Source organism: Bubalus bubalis, chromosome 10 (genome assembly GCF_019923935.1).
Source record: "Bubalus bubalis isolate 160015118507 breed Murrah chromosome 10, NDDB_SH_1, whole genome shotgun sequence".
Classification (NCBI taxonomy): domain Eukaryota; kingdom Metazoa; phylum Chordata; class Mammalia; order Artiodactyla; family Bovidae; genus Bubalus; species Bubalus bubalis.
Genome location: NC_059166.1, coordinates 40,265,993 through 40,283,501, shown reverse-complemented (window position 1 = coordinate 40,283,501; position 17,509 = coordinate 40,265,993). Strand labels below are relative to the sequence as shown.

General features: G+C 33.5%; 1 protein-coding gene across 6 annotated transcripts in view; it reads left to right on the top strand.

Annotated features, from left to right (window-relative positions):
• SNX14 (sorting nexin 14) overlaps positions 1–17,509 on the top strand; it is an 84,850-nt gene that overhangs the window by 40,872 nt on the left and 26,469 nt on the right. For 4 of the 6 annotated variants that reach the window (XM_044924258.1, XM_044924259.1, XM_044924257.1 and 1 more), the window contains exons 13-20: positions 3,020–3,175; positions 3,541–3,665; positions 4,153–4,211; positions 7,066–7,116; positions 8,976–9,108; positions 11,186–11,387; positions 15,058–15,141; positions 16,694–16,794. In XM_044924258.1, the coding sequence (XP_044780193.1) occupies positions 3,020–3,175; positions 3,541–3,665; positions 4,153–4,211; positions 7,066–7,116; positions 8,976–9,108; positions 11,186–11,387; positions 15,058–15,141; positions 16,694–16,794 (911 nt within the window). The remainder of the gene's footprint in view (positions 1–3,019; positions 3,176–3,540; positions 3,666–4,152; positions 4,212–7,065; positions 7,117–8,975; positions 9,109–11,185; positions 11,388–15,057; positions 15,142–16,693; positions 16,795–17,509) is intronic. The other 2 variants (XM_006057578.3, XM_006057580.3) reach the window with 2 other exon arrangements.

Here is a 17,509-nt window from a genome sequence, read left to right as displayed (position 1 = left end):
GGCCTTCAGTGTGATGCTAAATCTGAGTGGTGAGAGCTTACATCCTTGCTTTAGGGGGAAATCATTTAGTGTTATACCACTATGTATAATATTAGCCGGAGTTTTTTTGGTAGCTCTCCTTTACTAGATAGAGAATATTTCCTTCTGTTTATTGTTTGCTGAGAATTTTTATCATGAATGATCAGTGGATTTTTAAAATGCTTTTAGTGCATCTCAGCAACCTATTTAATCACCAAGTTATTCCTAATTTTCTTTTATTATGAAGCTGTAGTGATATCCCCTCTTTATTGGTAATTTGTACTTTCTATCGACTTCACTTTCACTTTTCACTTTCATGCATTGGAGAAGGAAATGGCAACCCACTCCAGTGTTCTTGCCTGGAGAATCCCAGGGATGGGGGATACTGGTGGGCTGCCATCTATGGGGTCACACAGAGTCGGAAACGACTGAAGTGACATAGCAGCAGCAGTGGTTTATAAAGTTTTGAAATATTTTTGATTTGCTAAGTTTTACCTTTCATATTTATTATTTCCTTTCTTCTTACCTTGCGATTAGTTTGTACTTACGGTTTCTTAAGGTGAAAGCACTGATGATTAATTTGTACACATTTCTTCTTTCTTAATATAAGCACTTAAAACTATAAATTTCTCTCTATGAGTTGCTATAACTGAATTCTAAGATTTTTGATATGCCGTGCTTTTTATAGTCATTTAGATTGAAATATTTTAAAATTTCCTGTGGTTTATCCTTTGACCCTTGGGTTATTGTGAAATGTATTGCTAAATTTCCAAAATTTGGGGATTTTTGAGGTATCTTATTGTGATTGATGTCTGATTTAATATTGTCCCGATCAGACAACATATTCTGTGTGATTTCAGTCCTTTGAAATTGATTGAAACTTGTTTTATGACCCATCCATATGATCTGTATGAATATTCCATGTGCATGTGAGAAGAGCATCTATTTTGCTGTGTAGGGTGGTGTCCAGTAAATATCATTTAGATTAAATTGATGGCTTGTGTTCACATATTATATATTCTTTCAGATTTCTTAATGGATTTGCTATTTCTCCCTTTAGTTATTAATTTTTTTCATCTATTTCAAGCTTCATTATTAGGTGCAGAGACAGTTAAGATTGTTAATGAATCTATCCTTTTATCACTATAAAATGCTCTTCTTTATCTCTGGTAATTCTCTGTCTTGAAATCTACTTTGTTTGATATTAATATATAGTTTTACTATCTTTACGCTTGGGTTTGCATTGTATTACCTTTTTCTATATAATTAAAGAATTTAACATTTATTATAAATACCATATAGCTGAATATTGCTTTAAAAAAAGCAAGTTTGATAATCTTGATTTTCTAATTGGGGTGTATAGTACTTTTGCACTTAATATAATTATTGCATATTTATTGTTAGGTCTTTGGTCTTGGTGTTTTGTATTTGTTCCACGTATTTTTTTTTTTAATGTTTTCCTGCCTTTCTTTGAATTACTTGAGCATTTTTCAGTATTTTATCTCCTCTATTGACATTTTCTTGTTTTTTTTAGTGGTTGCTCAGTGATCATAATGATTACCCTGTGCATCCTTCATTGATCACAGTTTTCATTTAAACATATATTTTACTGTTTCAGGAACAGTGTAAGAACCTCAGCAGTTTGTTCCCTTCCTGTGTGATGTGACTGTTACTGTATAGTTTAATTCTCTGTAGGCTATGAAACTCCACAGTACATTGCTTTTTCTTCCTTAAGCAATAGTCTTAACACACACACACATGCACACATATTTTGGCACTGATAGTTACTGGCATATTTACTTTTTTGGAGGTCTTTAATCTTTCTCTGCAGAGCCAGTTTCTGTATCATTTTCCTTCTGCTGAAATAAATGTTTTTTATTACATTTCTTATAGCACCATTCTGCTGGAGGTAAATTCTCTTAGCTTTTGTCTGTCTGAAAAGGTGTTATTTTGTATTCATTTAAAAAAGATATTTTCACCAAATAAAAATTTTGGGTTATGGTTTTTTTCTTTCAGCATTTTATGTCATTTTTTCACTGTCTTTTGAACAGCGCCATAGTTTCTAAGGAGAAATTAGCTTCCATTCTTATGTTTGTTTCCCTATATATATCCCTTTTCTCCCTGATTTTGCAGTTTTCTTTTTGTGTTTGGGGTTTCAGCAATTTAACTGTAATGTGTAGTTTTTAAAAAGTTTATTCTGCTTGGATTTTCCTAGGAATCTTAGATATGTAGGTTGGTGTTTTTCATTATTTTAGAAGATGCTTGGCTGTTATCTTTTCAAATACTGTGCCTGATTTTTTTCTCTCCTTTCTTTTTGAGACTCCAATTTTATGAATTTGCTATCATTCCAAAGATCTCATATGTTCTGTTCTAGTTTTGTCTTACTCTTTTTTAAAGAAAAGCTCCTTTTCTTTTTGTGTTTCATTTTGGATAATTAAGAATTAAGGGGTAAGCTCCATATTACCTCTTGTAATAAAAAAGGCAGTCAGTATTTTGGGTTTTTTAATGCTGTCCTCTCTTTAGAAAAAATTGATTTGTTCAGACTGAGCTCTGTCACTAGTCTACAGCTTCCATGATGGAAAGAAACATTGTTTAAAAACATTGACTGGGACTAAAAAGAGCCTTAGTTTTCACTATTATTTAGTGAATCAGGTTTCAGAATATTAAAGACCCTTGGTATAAAAAATTAATCCAATATGTTCCTTAAAGAGAATTTTACAAACATGTTTATTATTCTAAGTTTTAGAAGATTTATGTTGCTAGGCAAATATTTACACATTTTATGTTGGTATATATTATATTTGACTGTTGAACTTCTCTTTCATCTTAGTAGTTGTTTTATTGCTCCCAATTAAATATTTTTTAAAAACTTAAAATGATGAATAGATTACTCATAATTGCCACTTTTGATATTCATTACAGTTAGACTGAGAACATAAAGTTTTCACTGAATAGTTTTATTCTATGCAAATCTTTTTTATTCCCTTTCTGAATTTGCTAGAGGAATTCAATGACAGAATTTTACGACCAGAGTTATCAAATGATGAAATGCTGTCTCTTCATGAAGAGTTGCAAAAGATTTATAAAACATATTGTTTAGATGAAAGTGTTGACAAAATTCGATTTGATCCCTTCATTGTAGAAGAGATTCAAAAAAGTAAGTAAAAGATGAGGATGAATTCTGTAGTTCTGTAGTTCTTTTACTCTTTTCAGAGTTTTCTGATGTATTCCCTGCTTACTGCAACAGCTGTGTGAGATACACAGGCAGGCATTATCCCATTTTACTAACAAGATGAAAGCTGTGATGAAGAAACTTATTCACAATTCACATACCTAATACTTGCCAGAACTGGCTAGGTTGTTCTAATTCTTCATTCTGGTGTGATCTGCACCTTACCGTGGATTTCTGCAAAACAGTTTTCATGTTGTTTGTTTGCTCTTTCACTGTAATGAATTTTAAACTAATATATAGTGTATTTATGCTTTTCATAAATAATTTTTGCAATATAATTTTTTTAACAGTTGCTGAAGGCCCATATATAGATGTTGTGAAACTTCAAACTATGAGATGTCTTTTTGAAGCGTATGAACACGTACTTTCTCTCTTGGAAAATGTGTTTACTCCTATGTTTTGCCACAGTGATGAGGTAAGTCAGAATATTAATGTTGTGTGAAGATTTTTCTTTAAAACTTATTAGTTGCTTTGATATCATTACATGAGTAATTCAAATAATAAACAGAAAAATAAAATGCAGTTAATTAAGAAAATGGATGCTGTTTTGCACTACATAATGGAGATTAGAAACTGATAATAAATTATTTCTTAATATCAAAACCATGTTTGTGTATGTGACTAGTAGATAGCTACCTAATTGGTATTTGATTTTCCATATACCTGAGTGGCTTTGTAGTGGTGATGGGGAAACCCTATTCTTGTATGTATATTATTTACCTACTTGTGGAAATCAGATGGTTTGAATACCTCCATTTGCAATATCTTAATCCTTACTCTATTTAACTGTGATTGTATTCACTTGATTTAAGTAATATTTTCTTTAAACTTGAAAGTAGTAAGGTAAAGTAGCATATTTCAATATCAAGTACTGGTTTAATAAATCATAATTATTTTTTAAGTATTTTAGACAACTTTTAAGAGGTGCAGAATCACCAACACGCAATTCAAAATTCAACAGGTAGGTATATTCAATCGTATATATGGTTGTCACTTTTTTTTTTTTTTTTTTTTTGGTTCTTTTTGATGCTAATCATTCTGTGATAGCATCATCACCTTTATTAGCTGTTTTTCTTTGACTGTGTGGTTACTTTGCTGTATAAGTAAACCAGATATTTTCCTAAGGAATTGTAGAGCCATATTGCATATAGTAATGTAAAAATGCCAGACATTCTTTTAGAAAAATGTAACAAGATACACACCATTGCTTTGTTAATATTATAACTAACACATATTAGTGCTGGATTACCTGCTGTATTGGAAACTGTGGACTGCATGCATAATTGAAATCCACAGATAACTCCATTTTAGAGAGTAGTTTGTTTTTTTCCCAGAGAGTGATGTTTATTAGAGTACCCACTGGTTACAAAAGTGGAAGGGTTTTTCTCTCTTTCCCTTCTTGGCTTTCTGGAAACATAAATGTGCAATTAAATGACCTAATAAAGGCAGTGTAAGAGAGGTGCTTTATCCATTTATAAATTGGATAATTAATGTCTTGATTTGTTCCTTACATTGTATATATACAAAATTGACACAGATATCAAATATATAAATCTATAGAATTGATATTCACATTGCTCTCAACATCTTCCAGTTTGTGTATGTGTATGCTCTCATGTCAAACTCTTTGCAGCCCCATGGACTGTAGCCCACCAGTCTCCTTTGTCCATGGGATTTTCCAGGTGAAAATGCTGGAGAGGGTAGCCATTCCCTTCTCCAGGGTATCTTCCTGATCCAGGTGTTGAACCTAGACTCCTGCATTGCAGGCAGATTCTTTACCATCTGAGCCACCAGGGAAGCCCAGTTTGTTTGAACAAGAATCTAATAATAAACATAAACAAATTGGAGATGTGATGCAGAGAGAGAAGTAGATAGGTCAGAAAATGGAGTAGTTTAAAAATAGTATAAGGGAAAATGTGAAAACCTGAGCCATGGGGAGACTGTGTTACATATTTTGACAAAACTAAGGGTTGTAGAAATATATAGATTTGAATTTTTTTGAATGTTAAATATTGATTTTTACATAATATGCCAGTATATGTAGTGTATGTGTAATAATTTTTCTGAAAGGTGCCCCAGTGCTCAATCATGTCCAGCTCTCTGCGACCCCATGGACTGTAGCCCACCAAGGTCCTCTGTCCATGGGATTTCCCAGGCAGGAATACTGGAGTGGGTTGCTGTTTCCTTCTCCAGGGGATCTTCCCAACCCAGGGATGGAACCTTTGTCTCTTGTGTCTCCTGCATTGGCAGGTGAATTCTTTACCACTAGCTACCACCTGAAAGGTGGGACATGGCTTTCTGAAATGTGGGATGTAACTTTTATGATTCTTTGTTAAAATGTTACTCCTTTACTTTTCCCTAAGAATTTATATATTGCAACTGTGCAATAGTTAATTTATATAACAAAAATTCCATGCATACTATTTAAAATAGCATTCTTTACCCAGTCCACACAGGGCTTCCCACGTGGCTCAGTGGTAGAGAAGCCACCTGCCAATGCAGGAGATGTGGGTCCTTCCCTGGGTGGGGAAGATCCCCTGGAGAAGGAAATGACAACCAACTCCAATATCTTGCCTTGGAAATCCCATGGACAGAGAAGCCTGGTGGGTACAGTCCATGGGGTCGCAGAGTCGGACATGACTGAGCGACTCTTTAACATTTTATTTATTTATTTATTTTTATTTATGAACTTAGGATGCTTGGAGTCTCACATTGATAGTGAAACTCTCCTCTATTGGATTCCTTAAGAGGAAGTGGTTCTTTGATCTTCTAAGCTTGCTGAGTAGTTAAATGTAAGTCAGGGTCATAACCTCAGAGATGGAAAGCTTCCTTTGCCACTTTGGGAACACCTAGTTGTCTTCAACATATTGAGGCTCTAATTTTGCTGTCTTAGCATATGAACTTAATAGGAAGAAAATTGGGTTGTTTTCATTCTGGGTAATGGTTATGGCCTTAGAAAGTATGTTTTTCTTTATATTGACCTAACTCTGACATTATCCGTCTTGTCAGGACTCTGCTCCAGTGATGCTCAATGATTCATTTCCCTGTGTAGAATAAGTAAAAGACTTTCTTAATGGTCCTTCACTGAAAATTTACAGTAGCATTGCTAATTAGCTGTTAGATGACTGAAAATATGTAAAATATTTATTCATACATTTTATGCCTACATTAAAAGCAGGTGACCAAGCACTAATATATATTAATTGTGAGATTAACAAGGCATTGGTGTGTTATCTTGTTGAATTTTCCCAGATGTTTAGGCATTTTCACATTATTATTATATTTGCATTTTAAAAGCAACATTTTAATGCATGTTAATGTTAATCTGTTTCATTCTATACTTAAAGTATAACTTAAAAAAAATTTAAGGCTGGATCTTTTGTTAACTTTGCTTCTTAGCTTAAGACATGATTTTAAAAAATATTCAAACTAAAAATGTGTTGAACTTGCATCCATAGACATGAATTCCATTTTAAAAAATACATGTTTGTTTTTTCTGCCAAGTTTTTGGTGGCTTAGTCTCTGAATATTTTCCACTGTATTAAACAAATAGTTTGCCTAAACGAGAGCAAAAAATACAGAATTATATCGTGAGATACTGAGTTTTTAAGAATTTTTTTAATGATCTACAATTCAGATTCCACTTCCCCAAAAGAGCCATTGTTCCTTTATCATGTTATTCCTAAGAATTCCTTTTCTTTGTCAAGATGAATGTTATCCATCAGTGTAACTTTTAAAGCTTTTAAATTTTGTTTTATTGTTCTGAAGTGAAACTTGTTTAATGTCTGGGGTTTCTCTTTCTCTTTTCCTTATATAATGTCACATATATGTTACTGCAGAGGTAGCCTAAGTTTGGATGATTTTCGGTAAGTCTTGAGACAGCATGTGATTCTTTTCTGTATAAATTATCTGTTTAATTCCAAAACATACACCCAAAACAACCTAAGTAAAATTTAAAAGGAAAAAAAAAAAAAAAGAAAGATTATGCAACTACTGCCTTTATATCAGCTATTTGGGATATCTCTTAAAATTAACCTCTACTTTGATTCTAGATGTCTCATTTTGGAAATAACATGATATATATCATTATAAAATAAAAATGTCAGTATAAAAATAAAATGAAAAAGCCAGTATTCAGCTTTTAAAGCTATTACCTCATTTTTTTAATGGTATTGATCTTGCTAAATTACATTTAGACTTGTGTTTAAAGAACTTTTTTTTTTTAAAGCAAGTAGTACTATTTTTTCAGTATTTCTGGGCTTCATCACAAGTGAGATATTTAAAAAATATAGTTCAAAAAGTCCAAATTGTTTTATAATCCATTTAGGTTCTGAAGACCAGCAAAATCTATCTAGATTCTGGAGATTTTTATATTTTATCAATATTTTCATATTTGTTTTTGACATTTCTTTCAGAGAAAGTTGTGTTTACAATTTTGAATTTTTAAAAAACACTAATTGTATGCTTGTTTAAAATAATATTCTAGCTTAAGTGTCCTTTTTTACAACTACTACTACTTATTATTAGAGTTTTTCCAGTTTTAAAATAAGTTTGATTCACTTCTTCACTCCTTGAACATGTATAAAATGTACATATCACTCATATACCTAGTGCATTGAAACTTGATCAGTTTACTTGTGTTTCTGTAATTGTTGCATTACTTTTATAAGTACATTTTCTTATACGAATAGTAGCTATTCATTAAGTTAAGCCGTTCAAAACCCGCTTTCTTGAATTTTAAAACAGTAATTTTTTATTTGGAGGTCTGTTATAAGGGCAGTATTACATAGTGAGCATGACTTTTAAATTGGATAAAAGTTATGTTTTTATTTGTTGAAACAGGAGCAGTAGGCTGTAATGGAGGAAATTTTTGTTGCTTTTTGGCGTATTTTTGTTGTTGCTTTTCAGCTATTTCTGCTTTTAGAAATTCACTTTTGTAAAAAATTACATAACCATTATTTAATATGTAAGACAAAGCAGACTTCTTCCTTAGGCTACATTTGCTTTTATCTTTTATGTTCATTGCTAGCTTTTCCCTTGGCATTTTATTTCTTGTCTTGTTATTACTTTGAAATAATGTAAGGTACATTTTGTACTTCATTCTTCTTTTGAGTATCATTTATGTGATTATGAAGTTGAAGTTTGCTTAAAAATTTTCAACCATTTTTAGAATTTTTTTTCTAATTTCACTTCATCTAAAAATGAAGTACTGAGAAAGTTTGCTAGTCTTTTTGTTTTTCTGTTACACTGAATTATTTCAGAAGTACATTAGCAGGCAGATTCTTTTACCACTGCACCACCTGGGTGGGTACAGTTTGAATGGTATAGTCTATTTTGAACATTGGTCTTACCATATTTTTTAACCTGTTATTTCAAAAGCTGAATGGCAGTTAGAAATATGTACCACTAGAGGGCTCTCATCTTTTATACTTGGTAGTTCCGTTACTGTTCCAAGGTAAAAGAGTAGGTAAATTTCAGATGTTTGTTAATAAATATTGTCCCATTTATTCATCCCCTCAAATTTAAACTTTAAATATACTGTCACTTTTGATTATGAAGATATTGAGATATACTTAATCTATTGAGAACTCCAAAATGTTATGTTTAGCCATACCTTCAGTTTACCCTTTTTGCAACTATTTTTATTTTTGTTTACAGTAAACTAGACTGTTGTAATAATGTAATAACTTGCTATATTCTTGATACATTTTTGTTTAATATTTAGGAGCACACAGAAGAGAGGAGAATCATTTGGAATCAGCCGAATAGGCAGCAAAATTAAAGGAGTCTTCAAGAGCACCACAATGGAGGGAGCTATGTTGCCAAACTATGGTTTAGCTGAAGGTGAAGACGACTTTGTAAGTAAGAATTTTTCAATTTGATGTATGTATAACTTCAGACTTAAAAATAGCATAAAAAGTTGGATGTGCTTACTTGTTATTTTCCCTCTTTTTTAATCTTCTTACTTCAGACTTCATTTGTGTTTTCCATCCATGGTGCTAATCTATTTTAAAAATTTCTGAGCATTAAGTTACTGCTTATTAAGGCCAGAATGGTTTCTGTTTCGGTGATAATGCTTCTAATAGTCAAGCAATTTATCATATTTTGATTACGCTTTTACTTCACATCCTGATCTTATCTCTTCCTAACCATATTAGCCAGGCGTTTGGAGTTGTGTTAATATGTCCTGTTTAACCCCTTGATACTCACACTATGATCTGTGGATCAACATGATCAGTATTACCTAAGAGTTTGTTATCAGTGCAGACAGAATCTCAGGCTTCATCCTAGACCTACTGAGTCATAATTTACATTTTAACAAGATTCCAGCTGATTTTTAAGCACATTACACCCTCCATGCTATTTCTCTGTATCTTTTCATGTGATGCCTTGCTTGAGATGCCTTCCCCCTCCCCTTTATTTACCTGGAAAATTCATATGCATCTTTCAGAATCCAGCTGCTTCCCATAAACCTTACCTGGGTCCTCAAGCAGAACTGAACACTCCCTCCTTTGTTGTTCCTATTAGATTATGTGTTAAAATATATACCACATTGTATTTGAAATCATGATTTTTTTTTTCCGACACCATAGTTTATAAGGAGGTAGCCTTGTAGCCTTGTCCCAAAAAGGCAAAAACCAACACTTACTATTTTTGTAGTTCCATTTTTTAGGCCTAGAACACTTTTGATTTTAACAGAGCATTAAGAAGTCTTCCTAAGATCACTAACAGTCTTCTTAGGGATGACAGAAAACCATTTTAGGACAAAACAGAAAAGGGGATCATTGCCAGGGGACTTTGTCCGGGAGGAAAAGAATTTACTTAGAAGAGAGGTGTGGGAAGAGAATACAACCCGGGGTGAAGGTAGGGAGCTAGAATTCTGGAAAGAAATACCTCTTACTACTGGTTCACTCTGACTAGACTATTCAGTATTCTCTTAAGTGCTACAAGATTCATTTCCTTTAAAAAGTGTGTTCAAGATGATTGTGTTTTGTCTGTAAAATTTGCCCCCTTTAACATGACTCAGAGATGTCCAGGTGACCAGATATTATTATGTGTCAATTCAGAGGTTCTCTTCGAATTTAATGAAGTACATTTTTTCCCTTTCTTTCTGCATGTATATTTCTAGAACATGTGTAACACTGCTTTCTTTTAAAAATAATATTTCTTCAAAAATAGTTTAAAGAATTTATTTTAAATATTTATATGATTAAAATTTTTGAAGCCAGGAGATGCAGAAAACAATTCTATAGAAATAGGTTGCTTTTAGACCTTTTTCCAATATTATATTATTTAATGCTGCAGTGAATATATTTTTTAGTTGTGCCTTTTTCACAGTTTAAAAAATTATTTAGAATAAATACTTTCATACTTTCTAATACTTAAATACTTGCATATTTCTAAATAAATACTTTCTAAGTTCCCAGAAATGGGATTACTTAATCGAAACTGTTTTATGGCTTTTTATAAATACATATTGCCAAAATGCTTTACAAAAGATTTGTACCTGGTATATCCAGGTACAATATATTTCCAGTTTGTCTGTGCAATTTCTGTCAGTGGCTATTATCACAAAATTATGCATCTCTAAATGAAAGATATCTGTACAATAATTTTCTACTTGTTACTACCAAATTAAATATTTACCTATATTTGTGTAGTTTTAATATCTTTTCCTATAATTGCTGGTGTATGTGTTTTCTATTGAATTTTCATATACGGCTGATGTATCAAAATATGAAATCGATTCTAGTAACTTGCTAGTTTTAGTTTCTTATCTTTACATTTTCAGTAGAAAATTTGATATCACTTAATTTTAAAAGTATTACAAATTATAGGCTTTATAGTGGCACATTGCTTTATAGTGTATCTCATATGCTGTAGGTGTAAAGGTGCTGGAAATATTAACTTTTTTTCTGATTCTTTTTCTTTCAGATTGAAGAAGGTATCGTTGTAATGGAAGATGATTCTCCAATGGAGGCTGTGAACACACCTAACACTCCTAGAAACCTTGCTGCATGGAAAATTAGCATTCCATATGTAGACTTTTTTGAAGATACTTCCTCTGAAAGGAGGGAGAAAAAGGAGAGAATACCAGTGTTTTGTATTGATGTTGAAAGAAATGATAGAAGAGCAGGTATTATTATTATTAATGCATATAGCACTATCAGATCAGATCAGATCAGTTGCTCAGTCGTGTCCGACTCTTTGCGACCCCATGAATCGCAGCACGCCAGGCCTCCCTGTCCATCACCAGCTCCTGGAGTTCACTGAGACTCACGTCCGTCGAGTCAGTGATGCCATCCAGCCATCTCATCCTCTGTCCCTTCTCCTCCTGCCCCCAATCCCTCCCAGCATCAGAGTCTTTTCCAATGAGTCAACTCTTCGCATGAGGTGGCCAAAGTACTGGAGTTTCAGCTTTAGCATCATTCCTTCCAAAGAAATCCCAGGGCTGATCTCCTTCAGAATGGACTGGTTGGATCTCCTTGCAGTCCAAGGGACTCTCAAGAGTCTTCTTCAACACCACAGTTCAAAAGCATCAGTTCTTCAGTGCTCAGCCTTCTTCACAGTCCAACTCTCACATCCATACATGACCACAGGAAAAACCATAGCCTTGACTAGACGGACCTTTGTTGGCAAAGCAATGTCTCTGCTTTTGAATATGCTATCTAGGTTGGTCATAACTTTCCTTCCAAGGAGTAAGCGTCTTTTAATTTCATGGCTGCAGTCACCATCTGCAGTGATTTTGGAGCCCAGAAAAATAAAGTCTGACACTGTTTCCACTGTTTCCCCATCTATTTCCCATGAAGTGATGTCACCAGATGCCATGATCTTAGTTTTCTGAATGTTGAGCGTTAAGCCAACTTTTTCACTCTCCTCTTTCACTTTCATCAAGAGGCTTTTGAGTTCCTCTTCACTTTCTGCCATAAGGGTGGTGTCATCTGCATATCTGAGGTTATTGAGATTTCTCCCGACAATCTTGATTCCCGTTTTGTGTTTCTTCCAGTCCAGCGTTTCTCATGATGTACTCTGCATATAAGTTAAATAAACAGGGTGACAATATACAGCCTTGACGTAGTCCTTTTCCTATTTGGAACCAGTCTGTTGTTCCATGTCCAGTTCTAACTGTTGCTTCCTGACCTGCATACAAATTTCTCAAGAGGCAGGTCAGGTGATCTGGTATTCCCATCTCTTTCAGAATTTTCCACAGTTTATTGTGATCCACACAGTCATTAAACCAATTTGATTAAGACAGCATTTCTCCTCCATTGTTGTGGCGTATAATAATTGATAAAAATATGATCAAACACAGCTTATAAGTGTTCTTTATGTTTTGCTGTCTTTTTTCTTTTGTTGATTTCAGCCGTGGCTTGCGGCAGAGACAGGGATAAACAGGCTCCATAGCTGTATAAATAGTCACCACCCTGGGCTTTATCCCAGAGAGGAGACAGTCTGTATAAGTAAAAACACATCAAAAGTGAGCATATTTTGGGAATGAGAGCAGAAAGCTATAAAGTTGATCTCAGGAAGAAGGAACAGTCTGTGAGGAAAGAAGGAAAAAATTTCATGGTATGTTAGGAAATGGGTTTGAGAGAGGAGTGGAGAAGTGATTACTATTTCCAGTTACTTAGATAGTATAAAGGTAGGTCAGTGCTAATAATTCCCCTTATTTATTTTTTAAAAAGTGAAGGATAGGATTTTTGCTAAGATTGTGTCTCTGCCCTTCTTACTTGTCTCAGTATAGCGCTTTTATCCTTTGTTGTGGAGAAGCAGTTCTTCTAGTTTTTAGATCTTTTTCAGAGGGAAATGATCCATATGTAGCTGTAGACTTGGTATGTCATCTGTTGGAGGTACTGAATCTAGCATCTTCCTGTACTGCCATCTTGGACCTCCCCTCCAATATAAATAAATTTATGTAAGCATGTAGTATTTTCTCCTTTTGAAAGTTTTATATGTGATATACTTTAAAATATTTTGGGAATTTACTTTTGTTTTTGCCTTTTGCACAACTGCCTTTTTTTTTTTTTTTGCTTTATTTTTTAAAATTTGGCTTAATTCAACATAAAATTGAAATGAAGTTATCTTAAAACTTGTATTCTAAGATAATTTTTGTCAGCTGTGCTGCAGACTTTTACTGAAAATGTAATGTGCTCTTGGGAAGCCATACCCTATGAAGGATAAAAAAGGTGTATTGTTTAAATGCTGCATTGATTTTATATGTATAAGTGAAAAGTAAAAGTGACGGTCGTTTGTGTGCAACTCTTTGCAGCCTGTGGACTGTAGCCTGCCAGGCTTCTCTGTCCATGGAATTCTCCAGGCAAGAATACTGGAGTGGATAGCCTTTTCCTTCACCAGGGGATCTTCCCTACCTAGGGATCGAACCCAGGTCTCCTGCATTGCAGGCAGTTTCTTTACTGTCTGAGCCACCAGGAAAGCCCAAGGAGAATGCTGTGAGCAGGATGTGTAGCAGAATACCGATTTCAGGATTTTAAAAACCAAAACTGAATACAATATAGATCTTCTAAGATGCATATTCAAGAAGAAAAACAGTATTTGCTTAATAGGTTGTAACTGTATCAGGTTGGTTTTTCTGAATATAGGTGTTAGTTTTGAGTTATTGTGGGTTTAGTTAATACATTGCATTTCCAGATTTATGCTTGAATGACATGAGTTGCTCATAATTGCCATTAACATTTTTTGGGGTGCTCTGTGCTGTGCATCTTACAAAAAGCTCTGTAGGTGGATTCTTTAATGTAATAGGCACAATTCTTTTTATTATAAGCAAACTAAAGCATAATGTTGTTTAGTCGCTAAGTCGTGTCTGACTCTTTTGCAACCCCATGGACTGTAGCCCGCCAGGCTCCTCTGTTCATGGTATTTTCCAGGCAAGAATACAGGAGGGGGTTGTCATTTCCTTCTCTAGGGATCTTCCTGGATCTGGGATCGAACCTGGTGTCTTACACTGTAGCTGGATTCTTTACCAACTGAGCCACCAGGGAAGAACAGTGAGATTAAGTGTTCAAATTTACATAGTCAGTAAATGGGGGAATTGGGACAGAAATAGGCAGTGTGACCCGACTCATTCTTTAAACCATTATTTTGTGCTTCCAATTTTTGAGTCACGAGTCACATGTGGCAGTTGAATTAAATTAATATTAAAAATTCAGTTTCTTTTACACTAGCCACATTTCAAGTTGTCAGTAGCAATATGTGACTAATAGCTATAATGTTAGTACAGATAATATAGAATGTTTTCAGAAATGCAGAAAGTTCTGTTGGATAGTGCTGTTCTGTACTGTGTTAGTTCTTGACAATCGGTGTTTGAGAGCTCCAAAATTGATTATAAATTTTTATTAAATACATAATTTTTGTGACATTTAAAAATTAAGCTTTTTTGAAGTTTATAAATTTTCTGATACCATTGTAGGAAAAAATGTATATATTATTGTGATAACCTTATAAATAGCTGAAATTTATCAAGCTCTTCTAAGTTTCTTAAAATTAAAATATAGGGTAAAATATATTAATAATGTGAAGCCAAGAAACAGTAAATTATTATTATTATCTGTTTGGTCTGGCATGGCGTGCAGGATCTTAGTTCATTGACCAGGGATTGAACCCATGCTCTCTGCAGATGAAGCATGGAGTCCTAACCACTGGACCCCCAGGGAATTCCCAAGAAATAATAAATTATTAAGACTGGGGTAATTTCTAGCTTTGTATACTTACTGTTATAAATAGTACATTCTTTTAATAGTAGTTTGTAAAATTACTTATTTCTCAGTGTGTGTTCATTCATTTTACAGTTGGGCATGAGCCTGAACATTGGTCTGTCTATAGAAGATATCTTGAATTCTATGTACTTGAATCAAAACTAACAGAATTTCATGGTATGTTGTCCTTTTTGTATAAAGCATTACATTTCAGCATTAGCTTTCCTGAAAGCCATTGCACCAGCTTTCTAAAGTTACTTTCTAATTTTAATTGAATTGTGATAAGGAAATGTAACAGTGACACTTGTGTATGCTACTAGTGATAATAGGAGTGTGCTGTTTTTATCCTATTTCTGCTTATTTATCTTTTTAAAGTTTTTACAATGAAAATTTATTGCTTTTCAAATAAGAATGATGCTAAAATTTAAGACAGTGGTAGAGAATTTACAGCAGGCATTTTAGAGCTGCCATCTGTTCTTTTGCCGTATTCCTCTGTGGAAAATGTGTTTGCTATGCAGCATAGCAAGTATTTTGGTTTCAATCTTAGATTTAGATATGGGGAAAAAAACAAACCAAAACCTTGTAGTTATATGTTTTAAAAACATATAGCTCAATCAGAAAAGTAGAACACTCTTTCTTTCGAGTTCTTCCTCTTCTCAGTTTGTCTCTGTTTTGTTGTTGTTGTTTTTTAATATTTACAATTTTATTTGACTGCTCCTAGTCTTAGCCGTGGCATGTGGGATATAGTTCCTTGACCATGGATTGAAACTGGGCCTCTTGCATTAGGATCATGGAGTCTTAGCCTCTCAGGGAAATCTCTCAGTCTCTCTTCTCTTTCCACTTATTGGAGTTAATATTAGGCTTATAGTCATGAAGTATTTCCAGTCGTTTTATATGTAAATTGGTGTGTTTGAATTGTGTCTTTGGAATCTTTTTATTTTAAAAAAGTTCTGTGGAGTGTACCCTGATCCGAATTCAGGTTGGTTCTGAAAACTGTACCTTGCTACAAGAGTAAAACCCACAATAAGGAGATTATAGAAAGATAAAAAATAAAGGGTCCCGCTGCATACCCTTTCCCTAGATTTCGAGTTTGTACTTGTCCTGAAATGGTTTTCTCTTTGCCTTTCTCAGTCTGGTACAATGCCATCCTTGTCTTGGTCTTTCTCTGAGACTTTTCCTTTAGATTTAGAGTTGAGAAAAGATTGTTTATCTCCATAATTTAAAATCCTAGATCAACCAGAGTTGATTGTTTCCCAACAATATTTTTCCTTTTTGGTACTAAAATTTCCAAAGTTGACCCTATCTGAGAAAACATGTCCATGGTTTTTAAATGTTGTTTTTTAAGTTTATATAGCATTGGCAAAATGCTGCATTTCCCCCCATAAGACAGTGGATATTTATTTTAGTAGGATTTTGTGTAATAAAATCCCATCAATTTAAAAATAATCTCATGATAATTTTTTGGAAGCTTTTTTGCTAGTGTAGATGGCTAAGTAAATCTGTGTCAACAACAGGTGGTGATATTGTGGATATTAATAAACTCAAGTTCTTTGGTCTTGTCTTCTGACTTTTGAAATCAGGTCTCTGACTTTTTCAAAATTATTTAAGGGATAATGCCACATCCCTACAAGGCGGGACTGTGAATCTGAACTTGCCATGGTAAACTATAAATAGGGTTTTTAAAATAATATCAGGGTATAGTAATAACTTTCATATGTATTAATTTCAGGCACATTTCCTGATGCCCAGCTTCCTTCTAAGAGGATCATTGGCCCTAAAAATTATGAGTTCTTAAAGTCTAAGAGAGAAGAATTTCAGGAATATCTGCAGGTATGGCACCAACTTAATTTAAAACATCCTCTAGTTTATTTTTTGCTTTGCCTCACAAACACCTGTCAGTGTGGATTTCTAGAATTCTTTTATTAAAAAATTTTTTTCCATGTAGAAATGAATTACTGTTAAGAGTGGGCTTTTTAAAAAAAGATGGATAACCAGTGAAATAACAGTTATTTTCTTAGAGGAAATAAGTCTTGTATTGGGCTTATTTTAAAACTTTTGGTTTGGGAAGTTAAAGAGTGAGAGAGAGAAAGAGAAGTGAGAGAGAGGAAGAAAGAAAAGTTTGATGTAAAAGATTAAATGCATTCTAAGAATACTGGGTTGTTTTTGTTATTTTTTTCTTAGTTTTTGTTTGATTTTTGTCCTTAGCACTTTCTGAACTCTGGAATTTTCCCCTCCTATTTTTATTTCTCAACTTTTTTGTTGTTGTTGCAATCATAGGTGTTTTTCTAGTTACTTGAAATCTTCTGACTCTCTACCATTCACCACTTGGAATTGAATTCTGTTTTTTTCAGTGTGTACATTGTGTTGTATAAACAATGTAATTGATATTTCCAGTATTGGTACCGTCTGCTTTAAAGTTACTTACTTGAGACTTGGCTAAAATTAAAAACCATTTTTCTTTAATCAAGTGATTAAGACCAAAGAATGGATGATTTTGTTTTATTAAAAAAAAAATCTCCTTTATTTGGACATGCAGTTTTGTAAT